The 15,673-nt window shown below is 38.2% G+C and overlaps 2 protein-coding genes across 11 annotated transcripts in view; one reads left to right on the top strand and one right to left on the bottom strand.

Moving 5' to 3' along the window:
• The window catches only part of DCAF17 (DDB1 and CUL4 associated factor 17), a 48,850-nt gene extending 36,503 nt beyond the window's left edge, over positions 1 to 12,347 (bottom strand). For 2 of the 6 annotated variants that reach the window (XR_015255302.1, XM_086718883.1), the window contains exons 1-6: positions 11,894 to 12,346; positions 11,401 to 11,504; positions 8,866 to 8,956; positions 4,621 to 4,757; positions 3,200 to 3,278; positions 2,287 to 2,376 (exon numbers count right to left, since the gene is read on the bottom strand). Coding sequence is in view for 5 of the 6 variants with exons in the window: in XM_086718883.1 (XP_086575009.1) it covers positions 2,287 to 2,376; positions 3,200 to 3,278; positions 4,621 to 4,757; positions 8,866 to 8,956; positions 11,401 to 11,504; positions 11,894 to 12,019 (627 nt within the window). In the remaining variant the exon portion in view is untranslated. Of the gene's footprint in view, positions 1 to 2,286; positions 2,377 to 3,199; positions 3,279 to 4,620; positions 4,758 to 8,865; positions 8,957 to 11,400; positions 11,505 to 11,613; positions 11,740 to 11,781; positions 11,864 to 11,893 lie in introns of those variants that run through there. The other 4 variants (XM_086718882.1, XM_025929222.2, XM_086718884.1 and 1 more) reach the window with 4 other exon arrangements.
• Positions 12,348 to 15,673, top strand: part of METTL8 (methyltransferase 8, tRNA N3-cytidine) — an 86,003-nt gene continuing 82,677 nt past the window's right edge. For all 5 annotated transcript variants that reach the window (XM_086718891.1, XM_086718887.1, XM_086718886.1 and 2 more), the window contains exon 1: positions 12,348 to 12,724. The gene's annotated coding sequence lies outside the window, so the exon portion shown is untranslated. The remainder of the gene's footprint in view (positions 12,725 to 15,673) is intronic.

Raw genomic sequence — 15,673 nt, 5'->3', positions numbered from 1 at the left:
TTAATTATAATTTAGAGACCTGAAGTTAAGGTGTCATTAGGGTGGTAGGCCACTGGAGTCTCAAACTGGAACACTAATGGCAGTGTAGCATATAACCTTCAAAATGATTCAGCAGCATTAATTTGCCTCATCCATTTGCTTTACAGTTTTGCCGATATCTTTTAATAGCAAATCCTATTCTGGGGCGCCTGGGTGGCTCAGTTGGTTGAGCAACCGACTTCAGCTCAGGTCATGATATCACAGTCCGTGAGTTCGAGCCCCACATGAGGCTCTGTGCTGACAGCTCGGAGCCTGGAGCCTGCTTTGGATTCTGTGTCTCCCTCTCTCTCTGCCCCTCCCTCTCTCTCTGCCCCTCCCCCGCTCATGCTCTGTGTCTCTCTCTCTCTCTCTGTCAAAAATAAACATTAAAAAAAAAATTAAAAAAACCCAACAAATCCTATTCTTCATGGACGTAGGCATACACTGAGACCATCTAATTCTACCATACAGGATATGCATTGTAAATATAGAGACCTATTCTTCATGCTAAAATGTTACTTATAAAGAGACAGTTTTTAGCTAGAAGGGAAAAGACTGGCTCTGAGAAAGTACTTCTAATGAGAAACAGCCAATTCCAGAATTTTATTATTACTTTGTTCTTTAAATATCTAACACAGCTAGGTGTTTTAGTCATATAAAACCCAAACATGTTAAAGACCAAGCCAACACCTATAGAGACATTTAGACTGGCTAACCTTGAGTAAAGCTTTGGTTCTTTGTTCCCTTTCTGTTTTTGTTCTATGCAACGGATCCTGTCATAATCCTCCACAGAGCTCTGACAAAGAACTTGATTCTGTGCCTATTTTAATATTTACAAAAGCCAACATAGACAAATTTTCATAGCAATGAAAGAACAAGTAGAAATTAAGTGAAAATCTGTTTCTGTTTCTAATTACTTAGTGAAAATTTACTACCCCAATAAATAGCTTAAAGTACATTCTAAGCCCGCCCATGGGTAGTCTTTTATACATGGTAAGTGAAAGATACGCTTCAATTCCAACTAACCCTAATCAAAACCAAATCCCTCCAATGATTATTGTAGGCATGTAAAAATAGATAGAAACAATTTATGACTTAGCTAAGTGTTCATTCCTGTTTTGGACTGTAATAAGCATACACAATTACTTAGTCCACGAGCACAAAGAAAACAATTAAATTCGTAAGTTATGTTTTTTGTCATCTCTTAGAAGGATAATTATGCTTTCTTTGCTTTGATCTTGACTAGCTCATAATTTTTTATTGGCGGATCCTGGTTTCCCACTTTGAAAAAGAAGACTTGTGTAATTCAAACATATTTTCAAATAATGAGTGCTATAATAAAGTAGCCACTCTATTTTAAAATTTGGTTCATACTTTGGAGTCAACTCTAGTTTCTAATTCCAGTTTCTGCATTCACTTAGGATTTGGTTAATTTCCTAGTGGAATACATCATACATTACAAAGTTGTAAACTACTCAAAGTGCCTGGCACAAAGCCAAGAATGAACAAGTAATTGATACTATTCATTTGTCTTTATGTAGTTTAGTATACTATGCTTTTACAAAAATTTTTTAACATGTTCATCTTATTTGCTAATGACTATTAGAGGACTCTGAAGATCTGCTTCAGTAATACTTAATTAAAGGCTAGTAGAATAGACCAATAAATAACTATCCCCCCAGACTAAGAAACAATTTTTAAATGGAAAGTAGAAGGCTATTGATTCTTTTACTCAAAGGAAGTATGTCCTTTCTTTCCTCCCATATCATGGCCTATAAATCAAGAACAATGACAAGAATAAAACCTAAAACTGAATGAGTTGGAAAACTCACATATTTAATTATAAGGCTGTTTCTGTATCATAAAACAAGTTTTAGATCTATACCTTGCAATTAAAATGAGGCTTTTTGTTTAGCTTTTCACCTTCCTAATGGTCATTTTAAATGAGCTTTGGAATATCCCTCTGCAAAAAACCACCTTCCTCATTTCATAATTTTGTAAAGTAGTGGTTTGTTAATGACACCAAAGGTAATTCAACACTATGCACTTGAATGGCATAAAAACATGTAGAAAGAGGAAGGAATGATTAGACTTTCTTCCTAAATGAAACATTCTCATGTGTTTTGATATGAAACAAGCTAGATCAGAAAGCTTTTTACAATTAGGGGAACACTTGCAATCAAATGACTTAATAAAACAAATAACCAACGGCATCCGATCTTTTATAAAAAAGTTGATATTGCAATTAAATTAGAAGTAAGTTCTTACCTTTTTGCTGATCTCCAGAATCCCTATGAGTGAAAAAGGTAAAACATGGAACACTGCAAGGTACAGCAAAATAGGCTGTTGAATGCCTGCCTACAAGGAAAGATTAAATTATAGGCAGCTCTCAAAAGAATTTCAGAAACAGTTTTCATGAGTTGAAAACATCCATCTATCCTAGCATACAGTTATGTGGATGTTTTCAACTCATGAAAACCTCCGTCTACATTGCAAAGTTACTTAAACAGGAAGGCATATGTGTTCAAAATAAGTCCATTAAACCTTTAGCCCTTAAACACACATGCACATACACACAAAAATCTATAAAAGTAAACCTAACAGTAAACATTTCTTAACACTGAAACATATTTTACATACTGTACAAAAACATTTTATCTACTGCATAACAAAATACACTTTCCATATTACAATTACAGCATAAATATATATTTATAATATCTACCATATACCATATAATTAAATTGTTATTATTATACATATATTATGGTATATTAATATAGTATAAGTTATATTGTAAGTTGGAGTTCTAATAATAAAGACCTTAATCAAAAGACACATAGTTATGGTCATATCACCTGAAAGTAGCATTACACTGACATGTCTACGTGAGATGAGAAGAAATTATCAACAGTTAAAGCTTGAATGATTTGTCTGTTTGGAAAAGATAGCTCCCTTACTTTGAAGAACAAGGTTCAATTTCTTTCCACTATGGAATGTAAAATAATCTGTTGTACTTCTCCAGAGTGGCTTAAAGGGTATTTCTTAAGCTCGTGGTAAACAACTTTTATACCATTTTTCAGAAATCAAAGACCATTAGTTCTTTCACAACAAATTTGCAGACAATTTCTTCATTTCATTAATGCTTAAGATTTATTTATTGATACTTAAAGATGTCTACCTGCCGGGCCAATGCTGAAGATTTGTTTTGAGCTGACTTGACTGCAATGACTTCTTGAGGAGTGTCCCAGCTCAAATATCTTATAAAAGAATGAGGAGAAGGTTATTCATTGGGGTCAGTTTCCTTATAATCAAAATATAATAGTATTTTCTAAATAGTTCTTTAGTTATTTAAATTATAAAACAAAGTAATTTCTTTTAAAACAAAAACAACTTAAAATTTCCCTCTAGATCCTTATGCAATAACTCCTATTTAAAAAAAAAAAATATATATATATATATTTAACTTTAATCCTTCTAGAGTGCCAGTGAATAAACTCTGTGTTTGATCAAACAGTATTCAAAACTTAGAAAACAAAAAACTATTCCTGCTTTAAAATGGAAGTTACAAAAAGCATTAAAAATGTTACTTTCACATTCTGCATGCATTATTCACTCCAAATATATATATATATACACACACACACACACACACACACACACACACACACACACCTATGTAGGTGTGTGTGTGTGTGTATATATATATATATATATATATATATATGAAATTTAAAAACTACTAGTCAAAATAACAGTTTTTAGGGACATCTGGCTGGCTCAGTCAGAAGAGCATGTGATTTGATCTCAGGGTTGTGAGCTTAAGCCCCACATTGGATGTAGAGATTGCTTAAAAACAAACAACAACAAAAATACTTCTTAGATTGTACTAGGCAGATATTTAACTGAAACAGACTAACCTTCAGGAAAATCAACCATGAAGTACAACCTACATATAAAATACTCTTTGCAGAAGGGAAATTAGGAACACCTGGGTGACTCAGTGGGTTAAGTGTCTGCTCAGGTCATGATCTCACAGTTCATGAGTTTGAGTCCTGCGTCAGGCGCTGGGCTGACAGTTCAGAGCCTGGAGCCTGCTTCATTGGGATTCTGTGTCTCCCTCTCTTTCTGCCCCTCCCCTGGTTGCGCTCTATCTCTGTCTCTGTCTCTCTCTCAAAAACAAACACTTAAAGTTTAAAGAAGATGGGAAATGAAAACGGGAGAGGGGTAGTACCTGGCTAGTTCAATTGGTAGAGCATGTGACTCTTGATCTCAGGGTTGTGAGTTCAAGCCCCACGTTGGGCATGGAGCCTACTTAAAAAAAAGGGTGGGGGTGATATCTGCCAACTATTACAGGTTAGTTACTTAAGAGTGATACAACAATAAATGATCAAAGGTCTGTTATCCTCAGACCTTCAAAGGTACTCATGAGGAAAGAAAAATAGTATAGGTTTATAAATTGAGATCCAGGTATACAATGGTAAACTAAAAAAAAAAGCTTGAAATTTCCTGGGCCACAAGTCTCAAATTTATTTCATAGGTTTATATTTACATATGTATATATATAAATAAGATCTTCAGTAATAAAGCCACATTTAATACCTGAATTTGCAATATGAAGCAAGATATATTTTCTCAAGGACTTTTCCAGTAGTTGCTGATATGCGAAATAGCCAATTATGTGCAGTCAGTGCTATGAGTGAGGATTTATAATCTGATGGATTGGGAAGTATTTCCCCCTAAAAAAATAAATAAATAAAAATCAAGGTGTAAAAATGAAACTGGCTGGTCATGAACAATCTGCAGTAATCTATGTCCAAAGAAAATAGCTAAAACCTTAAAGAAACAGCTATGTAAAACCAAAGAGGAAATATTAAATGTACAAACAGAGAATTAAGACAAGGAAAGAAAAGACTGTAGGTTATTATTTTCATCATTAACTTACTGAGTTTATTCACATAAAGTGCTTAGACAGTACCTGAAATAATTTATTATTTATTGTTATTTATCATTAAGTAATTCAACAAGTGTAAGCCAATCATCATCATAACAACAACAGGAGTATTACTAACAATGCTGTTGTGATAACAATGATAACAACAATAACAGTTCTTAAAACCATAAGAATTAATAGTCTTCTGCTAAAGGGGCAGCTGGGTGGCTCAGTCAGTTAAGCATCTGACTTCGACTCAGGTCATGACCTCCTGGCTCATGAGTTCGAGCCCTGCTGACAGCTTAGAGCCTGCAGCCTGTTTCAGATGCTGTGTCTCCATCTCTCTGCCCTTTCCCTGCTTGTGCTCTGTCTCTCTCTCTCAAAAATAAACATTTAAAAAAATTTAAAAAACAATAAAAAGAGTCATCTGCTAGAATAGATGTTTCTTTGTTCTAAGACTTGTCTTTTTGACAGAAGTCAAAATGGCAAGAGGGCAAATTGTTCCATGATTCACTGCAGCTCTACTCTTAACCCAAATGAAAAGCTAGAATGCAGAATCAAGGCAGCCAAAGAAAAACAGAAGATGGACCTGGTTTTAAAGATATCCTCTGTTGGTGGCTCGGTTGGTTAAGTGTCTGACTCTTGATTTTGGCTCAGGTCATCTCATGGTTCATGAGACTGAACCCCATGTCAGGCTCTGCACTGACAGCATGGAACCTGTTTGAGATTCTCTCTCTCCCTCTCTCTCTGCCCCTTCTGTGCTCTCTCTCTCTAAAATAAATAAAATAAACTTTTTAAAAAAAGATGCCCTCTGTTGTTAGTGCATTACCCCCCAAAAAGGGAGGTAATGGCTATTTGGGCATACCTGCCACTGATCAGCTGCCACAAGGTGGAAGTCTAAGGCAGGAAAAGAAAGAGAAGCAAAGAGTTCTACTTTAATTTGTAAAATAAAAAGGAAGTTCTGGGGGGGTGCCTGGGTGGCTCAGTCAGTTAGGCTTCCTAAGCTTCCCACTTCAGCTCAGGTCATGATCTCAGGGTTTGTGGGTTTGAGCCCCACGTCAGGCTCTCTGCTGTTAGCACAGAGCCCACTTCAGATCCCCTGAATCCCTCTCTCTTTGCCCCTTTCCGGCTTGCACTCTTTCTCTCCCGCTCTCAAAAATGAATAAACATTAAAAAGAAAAAGGAAATTCTACGACAAAAGTTAAGAATAGGGAAGTTAAAATTAATCTACTATTTGCGTTGGCTAAAAAGTGAATAGAAAAGAATAAAAGCATAGGTATTTTATATATGGTTTTAAAGATTTGTCTTTCCTTTCAGTTTTTGTGTTTGTTTCTTGGTTGTGTGTGTATGTGTGTTTAAGTTTAACTACTGGAAGTCTTACACTAAAATCACATATAATGATGTAAACATTTTTAGTCTGTGGTGTCTTACATAAGTATCACCTCCTGGAGGTTTTTTTTAATGTTTATTTATTTTGAGAGAGAGAGAGAGAGAGAGAAGAGTGTGTGTGTGTGTGTGTGTGTGTGTGTGTGTGTGTGTGTGTGTATGCAGGAGAGGCAGAGAGAGAGAATTCCAAGCGGGCTCTGCACTAACAGTGCAGGGCTTGATCTCACAAACTGTGTCATGACCTGAGCTAAAATCAAGAGTTGGATGCTCAACTGACTGAGCTACCCAGGCACCACTCACCTCCTGGAGATTTAAAAAAAAAAGAATTGGAAGCAGCATATATAATAGGTTTGAGGTATTTTCCTCAACCAAAAGTTGCATTTCACACATTGTCTCAGAAAAGGGTGCTAATTTATTATTTTTTAATTAAAAAAAATTTTTTTTTAATATTATTTTTGAGAGAGAGAGAGAATGCAAGCAGGGTAGGAGCATAGAGAGAGGGAGACATAGAATCCGAAGCAGGCTCTAGGCTCTGAGCTGTCAGCACAGAGCCCAATGCGAGGCTCGAATCCACCAATGGGGAGATCATGACCTGAGCCCAAGTCAGATGCTTAACTGACTGAGCCACCCAGGTGCCCCTAAAAGGGTGCTAATTTAAATGTAGTTTCACATCAATATGTTAACAACAATAAATGATAACCTTCTTAGTTTTTCTTAATGGAAACTCTTGCTTAACTTCAAATGAGAAGAAAATGTTTAAAGAGAAGTGAGAATAGGAATTAGATTACTAGAAACTCTATTTTTTCAAGGATTGCTCTAAATTTTTTGTGTTTTTATACTGTGTCTTCAAAACTTTTCTCAATTAAGAAATCTGTCATCCTTGGGGTGCGTGGGTGGCTCAGTTGTTTGAGCGACCCACTCTTGATTTCAGCTCAGGTCATGCTCTCAAGGGTTAAGTGAGATTGAGCCTCATGTGGGGCTCTGCGCTGACAGTGAGGAGCCTGCTGGGGAATTTCTCTCTCCCTGTCTCCCTGCCCCCTTCCCTGCTGTCTCTTTAAAAAATAAATCAATAAACCTAAAAAAAAAAAAATCTGTCACCTTCCTCCCCCAACCAATGAAAACAGATTAAAAGGCTTTAGATATTGGGGGCACAACAGTTATTTTCAGCTTTCAGTAAGAAATTGGGGAAGAAAACAGATTTAAAACTTTCTGATTTTTAAAAACATGTCTCTTTTTAAAAAGAATAAGTGTAGGGGCACCTGGGTGGCTCAGCCGGGTAAGCGTCCGACTTCAGCTCAGGTCATGATCTCACGGTCCGTGAGTTCGAGCCCCGCATCGGGCTCTGTGCTGACAGCCCAGAGCCTGGAGCCTGTTTCAGATTCTGTGTCTCCCTCTCTTTCTGACCCTTCCCCATTCATGCTCTGTCTCTCTCTGTCTCAAAAATAAATAAACGTTAAAAAAAAAATTAAAAAGAGTAAGTGTCTAAGGGAAAAGAAAGCAGCAGCTCTGGAAAACTACAATTTTATGTAAAAACAGTAGTCTTTGACAAAAGAGAATTTTAATAGTAAATTCAAAGGATAGCTTCTTTTCTTTTAAACATTATTTTTGGTCACATATTTTAAGTTCTATTTTTCCTAAAAAACAACCAGCCAGATTCAAAAACCTGATTAATTTGCTACAGTATGTCATAAGTACAGTTCTTAAAACACTGATCCCATGAAAAACTAATATGTAGAAATATACCTCAAAAAAGGAAGTCCTATAATCAAGAGTTTCAGAAAATGGTTTGATAATCACTGTGAACATTAGTATTATCGTAAGTATTATTAAAGGCTCTGAGAAGTAATTCTATAAATAAACTTGTTTAGCCTTTTAAACTCAGAATATTCCAAACTTATTTTGTGTACAAGTCAATTCTCTCAACTCCTCTAGCAAGTAGAAGATGCTATTTATGAAAACACGGTTCTGAAAAATACACATCAGGGCAATGTTAGTCTGTCTGATGGAGTGAGCTTATCTTATTATTTTATTTTATTTTGTATTACTTTTATTATTTTATTTTTTATTTTTGACTTAGTATTTTCCTAACAAGATTCACGGAGGAAACTTATAAGTCTACTTTCACAGAGCCATGTGACATAACTGCTGTCCTAAATAAATATCTTATTTTGATAGAATGATCTCTTAAATCAGTAGAATGATCTCTTAAACACTGAGGATAACTCTAAACTAGCTTATATTGCTTGCAAAACTTTTAATCAGTTCATAACTTTTTTCTAGTTTTTAAGATTTACAAATAGCATCAAAATTTTAAAATATATTCATAATATTAATATATAATTTTTTAAGATATAAATTATTTCCTTAGGGAAAACAAGCAAAGGATACACTCTCTCTTCTTGACTCCTTTCAAGATTCAGGAATCACTATGATATTAAAGCTTTATTCCTTTATACTACATATCAACATGATCAGTTCTTTTAAGCAAAAAATGCATTAGAAACAAATACTCTAAAAATAAATCTTACCACTGGGCATTCCCATAATAAAGCATCCTCTATTTTTTCTGATTTGGAACATTTTGGCATTTCATAAAGTTTTCTTGGCTCTGATGCAACACTGGGAAAAAAGAAAAATGAATGATTATTCTTCTTATTCAATGAGACAGTGTTGGCTCAGCTTTGAGTGATCTATTCTATTTAGAGATTTGGAATACCAAGATACAACTTGCTACTTTGTCTTCCTTTTCTTAACTAAATGTTAACATTTTTTTCCTGATCACATAATTCAAAAGGAAATTCACTGGAAAAAAATCTGAAAAATACAGTAACATAGATTAGAATACTATAAAATTATAAAAATAACCATTATTAACATTTTGGTTCATTTTCTTCTGGTTTTTCTTTATATACATATACTTATCTGCAGATTATTTTCCAAAGTTGGATCATATTGATTTCTTTCTTTAACCCTGAATGATTACGGTGAATATCTCTGCTGAATTCCATGGCATTCATAAACTGTTATTCCAATATTGTAAAATGAAAATTAGATAAAAAGAGTCCTTTTATTTTAGAATGAAAATTAATAGGTTAAAAAAGGAAATACCTTTAAGGTGTTGTTTTTTTTTTTTTAATTCCCAAACTGCCTTTCAGAAAAATTGAACAAGTTTATACTTCTGCCAGTATTGAAACTACAATTTTTAGGTGAAAAATAGTCCCTTATTTTTAATTTATACTTCTCTGATTATTACTGAGATATGATCATAGATATTTTCCTTTTTTTTAACTGATGTACTTTAAAAATAAGCTACTATTTAAAAAAAATATTTTTACTGCTTGTATTTGAGAGAGAGAGACAGAGTGCGAGCAGGGGAGGGGCAGAGAGAGGGGGAGACACAGAATCTGAAGCAGGCTTCAAGCTCTGAGCTGTCAGCACAGAGCCTGATATGGGGCTTGAACCCAGGAATGCGAGATCATGACCTGAGCTGGAGTCTGATGCTCAGCCAACTGAGCCACCAGGCACCCTGAAATGTATATATTAACAAAGGGAGAAGCTTCTAGGTTGGTGAACACATGGACATTCAGGGAGAGTAGTGTGCTCAAAGAGCATGAATATTCCATGCCCTTTTGCATGTAACTTGCCTATGCAACTCTTCCATCTGGCTGTTCTTGAATTATATCTTTTATTATCAACTGGTAATCTACTAAGAAACCAATCACAAAAGACACATACTATGTGATTCAATTTATATGCAATGTCCAGAACAGATGAATCTATAGAGACAGAAAACAGACTAGCACTTGCTTAGGGCTGAGGATGATGTGGGTATTGGGGCAATCGCTAAAGGCAATAAACTTTCTTTTTGAGGTGATGAAAATGTTCTAAAGTCAACTGTAGTGTTGGCTGCCTATATGAACCACAAGGGTTCACCAAAATTCCTATCACTGAATGAACATTCAATGAACTAAATATCATCAAATTGTATACTTTAAATTGGCAAATTGTATAGTATGTGAATTATATCTTTTAAAAAATGTTTATTTATTTATTTTTGAGAGAGAGAGGCAAAGAGAGAGGGAGACAGAATCACAAGCAGTCTCCGCACTGTCAGTGTAGAGCCTGACATGGGGCTCGAATCTAGGAACTGAGAGATCTGACCTGAGCCAAAATCAAGAGTCAGGTGTTTAACCAACTGAGTCACCTAGGCACCAGTGTGTGAATTATATCTTAATCAAGCTGTTAAGAGAAAGAAAATGTCTAATATTTTTTATAGAAGCAAAGCATGGTGTTTAGAATATGCTTTAAAATACTTCGTAAAAAGATAAAGGAAAAGTGAGCAATGGCATAGATAAGCAAATGCAGCAAAATTTGGATCATCTTTGAATTTAGGTAATTAGTACATGGGCGTTCACTACACTATTTTCTCTGAAGCATGTTCGAAAATTTTCTCTTAAAGAAAGGCAAGTGCTTCCAAAACAAAACATAGAACTTCTTCCCAGGGCACGTAGGTGGCTCAGTCAGTTAAGCGTCCAGCTTCAGCTCAGGTTATGATCTCAAGGGTTGAGAGTTCGAGCCCTGCTTGGGGCTCTGTCGCGCCAGCTCAGAGCCTGGAGCCTGCTTCAGATTCAGTCTCAGTCTCTCTCTCTCTGCGCCTCCCCACTAGCATACTGTCCTTCTATCTCTCTCAAATATAAACATTAAAAAATTTTTTTTTATTTAAAGAAATTTTTCTCTAAAGCAGCATATAATTATTAGATACCTGACTTCCTTGACTCTGCCGTCTTCTAAGCAGAATAAAACACTACACCATACTCTGAGTAACCTATCATTTTGCCTGCACTATAAAGTAAATTCATTTTAAATTGGTACTTGCAAAGATGAAACCTCTAACTTTGGGTTTAAGAAGATTTTAAAATTATACCCATTTACCACCTACTCTTCTTTTGGGCTCATTTTTCCATTCTCCTATTTCATTAAACATTGATAAAGCATGTGGTTCTATAAAAATGAGTCAAGATCAACAGTGAGGTGAATTACAGGAAAAACGTTCACCAAGATACCTGCTGACACAGCACCGATAATTGTCAAAATATATTCTTCCTCTCTCATAGGCTATAGGTGACTTGGAATGAGTTGTCCAAACATTCTTAAATTTAGTACTTTCCTGAAAGACACAAGGAATTTTGGTTTAGGAAATAACTCATAAGTCTCTACCCTGCAGCAATATTAAGTGGGATAATTAAATCTACAGTTTTCAAAGTAATTCCACGTACGTTATTTAAAACATGCTCATTTCTCCCTCACTCTGTCCTCACGTTTTACGCGGTGTGACCAAATTTTAGGAAGACCGTTTGCAGGAAGACATAAGAAGCTTAAAACTAAAAGCATACGGTGGTTTACTAATTCCCCAGGTTCAGGGCCTGGATACCCCTGTCCATCACCTGTGATCTTCTTAAAAGGAAGCGCTAACGAGTAAAAACTGCACCCCAGCAGGAGGCTTAGCCGCCAGTCGCCCCTCTGCCCTTGGCCCCATTCCCAGCAGCCGGCGGTCACCTGGCACACCAGCACCCGCAGGATGCCCAGGTTCGTCCTCTGCACCACGCCTGCGTCCCGCGAGAAGAAGCCCAGCGCCCGGCGGCTCAGCTGGCGGCACACGTTGGGTTTCTGAGTCGGGCCCATGGAGGCAAGGGCCGGGGGCGGGGTTTGCTGGGCTGAAGAGGGGCGCGCCCCTCGCTTCCGCGCCAGGTAGCAGCCGTTACCTTCGAACCTCCAGGCCCCAGCTCATCCAGGGGCCCAGGAAAAGCTGACGCGGGGAGCCGGGCAGGGAGCGCACGGCAGTGGGGGGAGGGAAGGAGGGGTTGGCGCTGCCTGAGCGCAGAGTGAAGGGAAAGATACCCCTCCCGGCCTGCCACTCAAACACTCTGCAAGTCTGGACCGGGCTGCGGACAGTGCGACGCCCCGGCAAAGCGCGGCCTGCCGGAGCCGTACCCTCCTCACCCGGAGATGTAGTTCCCAGAGCCCTTTGAGGGAACCTGGCTCGTTCCCAGAACTACAATTCCCATCAGGCGGCGGGAGGAGAGCTCTGGTGCCGGCCCCGCCCCAACCAGCCGAGACCCCGCCCAGCCCCTCTTCCTCTGGCGGCGCCGAGGCTGCGCCGTGGGGCTCGCCCCCCTTTTCCGGGTCTGCGTACCCAGCGGGGCAGAACCCTAGGGGCGCTGTGTTGCCGCCTCCTGGTCTCGCTTAGCTGTGTAAACCTTGCCGCCCGGTTACCCTCGAGTCTCTCAGCTCCCGACTTTCGCTCTAGGAGGCCCTGGCCGAGCGCCGGGAGGGGCGCTGTGTTGAAAGCCACCCCCCCTCTTTCCAAAGCAGTGTCCTGTGCTAAAGGTACGGCCCGCGGCTTTCCCTTCAGTCGCACGTTGGACGTTGTGGATGAGGTTGACGGTTAAACATTTCGGGTCTAGAAGCACAATGCTGTTGTAGTAGGAGTTAGTGGTGGAAGGTGCTGGCATTCCCACTAAACTAGGATTGACTTACTCTCTCCTTTTGTGGCCTGCGGGGACACAAGGCTGGTTTTGCGATAATTGCTGCATTTTCCTTCCTCTCGCCTCTTTTTTCTCTTCTTTTGCTAATAAAATATGAAATGTTTACATTCTTAATGGACTGTAAGATACTCCACGTTGATTCCTCTAAGTAAAAGGTAACTTGGTCGCCTACCCCTGCCTATAGGGTCAAAGCTCCCCCTACACTACATTTTCCGTAATCACGCACTACATGTGCCCCCGGGGATTGCTTTGCAAGTCCGTTAAGGGTCGTGTCTTTGCGTCTCCCACGTGGGCTTGACATGCCACCTCTCTTTCACACGTGGGCAAGGGAGTGATTGCATTTGACTGGCAGCAAAGAGTGCAGTACTGGGTGAGTGCATTGGGTCACAATTTAAGTGTTTGGTAAAAATTGTGTCCCGGATACCCAGGGTTCTCTATTGTTAACTTAAAATATTTCCTTCAGGGCTTGAGCTTTTGCTGATTTTTCATGACTTATTTACAGCATACTGTGGAGCGCTTTGTATATTTTTAGAGCGCACTATAATAGTTAATTTGGTAATTCATGAATGCAGCTGTCACTGAGAAAACTGGGACCCAGAAAGGAGAACTGGATTTTCTTTGGATGAAATGAAATTCAAATCATTGCTGACTTAAATTCATCATCTCTCTCTTTTCTCATCCCCCTTCACCCTCACTTGTTTGTCTTCCTGTTGTCTTTATCTCACCACCAAGTCACCCAGAGGGCAGTCATCCTGGATACCCTCCCTTTCTCACCCACAACCAAGTCCTTTTGATTCTCTTTTCCATCTGCTTTTTATATCCCCTGCGTAATTTAGGGCCCCACCACTTCATCACATTATTATATTAAGTACCCTCCTTTCTGCCTTACTTAAGTACTTTCAATTCGAATTCTCCATCCTGCTGCCAGAGTGATTTTTCTAAAGCACAAATTTGTCATTTCCTTATTAAAATCTTTCAGTGGCTCCCAATCACTCAGAGCAGAATTTCTCAAGCCTGAGTGGATACCCAGGATTCTCCATTGTTAACTTAAAATATTTTTAGTATGTTAAATATATGCAAATATAAAACTATATATACACTCCTTATGTTCTATATCTTATACAACTATAACTCCCAGTTATAAGTTAAATGAAGCACAATTATGAAACAAATAAATTCAAATGAATACTTATTCATTGTTACCAATGAGACAGTTTTTGTTGGACCTGATATGCTCCAAAAGCAAATATTCACTGTCCTCCATAGCATAACTTCTTTACAAAAGCCCTGTCCGTATTGTACTTTTGTTGAGATTACTCAGTGCCTTCACCTCTTTTCTTTTTTTAAACCACAGCAAAGCCTGCCTTTGTTCAATGTGTCATGATTTCATTTGATCTTCACTTGTCAAACAACACGATTTACACAAAGTAGTCCCCATTTCTTTCTCATTAACCTATGCCAGTGACAAATGGTACCACTTGTTTGCCAGTGCAATGCTAAACACAAACATGTAAACTGAAATCTTATGACAGTATTCAATTATAAGGGGGTCATTCAGATAATCCGGAGTATCCTTTTTAAAAAAATGTTTTTGTTGTTGATTTTTATCAAGTTGTACAAATCCCTAGGGGTCTGAATAGGTGCCGTACAGGACAAAATCTGAATCCCTTAATGTGGTGTACAGGGCACTTCTATCTGCATCTTGCCCACACTTTCAGCCTTATTTCCTTGTCCATCGTTACTTAACATTTGCTCTTGTGGCTCTGACATGTTGCTCACTTACTCAAGCCAATGGGCCTTTCTTTTTAAAAAAATTTTTTTTTTCAACGTTTATTTATTTTTGGGACAGAGAGAGACAGAGCATGAACGGGGGAGGAGCAGAGAGAGAGGGAGACACAGAATCGGAAACAGGCTCCAGGCTCTGAGCCATCAGCCCAGAGCCTGATGCGGGGCTCGAACTCCCGGACCGCGAGATCGTGACCTGGCTGAAGTCGGACGCTTAACCGACTGCGCCACCCAGGCGCCCCGCCAATGGGCCTTTCAACTTTTCTTTGGAACTCCCTCCCTTCTCTTGTCTGTTTTATCTTGTAACTCATCCCAGGTATCACACCTCCACTCACACTTTTCCTGACCCCTTCACTTCAGGTGTAGACTTGCTTCTTCTAACATGTTTGTCTGCATACATTGGTTGTAGCACTGTATTAGAATTATTGTTTGTTGGTCTTCCCAACACATTGTTTTTATGCTTTTTTTTTAATAGGCTCTACACCCAGTGTGGGCTTGAACTCAGGACCCCAAGATCAAGAGTTGCATGCTGTACTGAGTGCCCCCCAACATACTGTTTTTAGAGTAGTCCATTCGTTCATTCGACATACATATGCATTAACCACATTTTAGGCAGTATACAAAGGATGCATATGTATGTTGAATAAATTGACTCTTCTAAGGACATTGTATAGAATCCATTATTGGCAACTAAGTACTTTCAACATACATGCAGATTTAGTCTCCCTTTCTTCTTTAAATCAGTAGGAAACCACAGTGTTCATAAGAAGAAATAACTTTTTAAAAACTTGAATCCCCAACAGTTCTACCTATAAGCAGATATTTTTTCCATTTGTTGAGGGTAAAATGGCATGCACAGATATCCCTAGTTTAGGACTTGAAAATGACTTCTCAATTTAAGACCTAGAACAAACATTGTTTTTTTGTTTCTTGTTTTTCTTTTTCAATCTGTGTCATGTGTTTTAATAGAATACTTAGCTATCTTTACCACAATGTTTTTTAATAT

Source organism: Puma concolor, chromosome C1 (genome assembly GCF_028749965.1).
Source record: "Puma concolor isolate L17-30 chromosome C1, mPumCon1.1.hap2, whole genome shotgun sequence".
NCBI lineage: Eukaryota > Metazoa > Chordata > Mammalia > Carnivora > Felidae > Puma > Puma concolor.
This window is presented reverse-complemented; position numbering and strand designations above follow the sequence as displayed.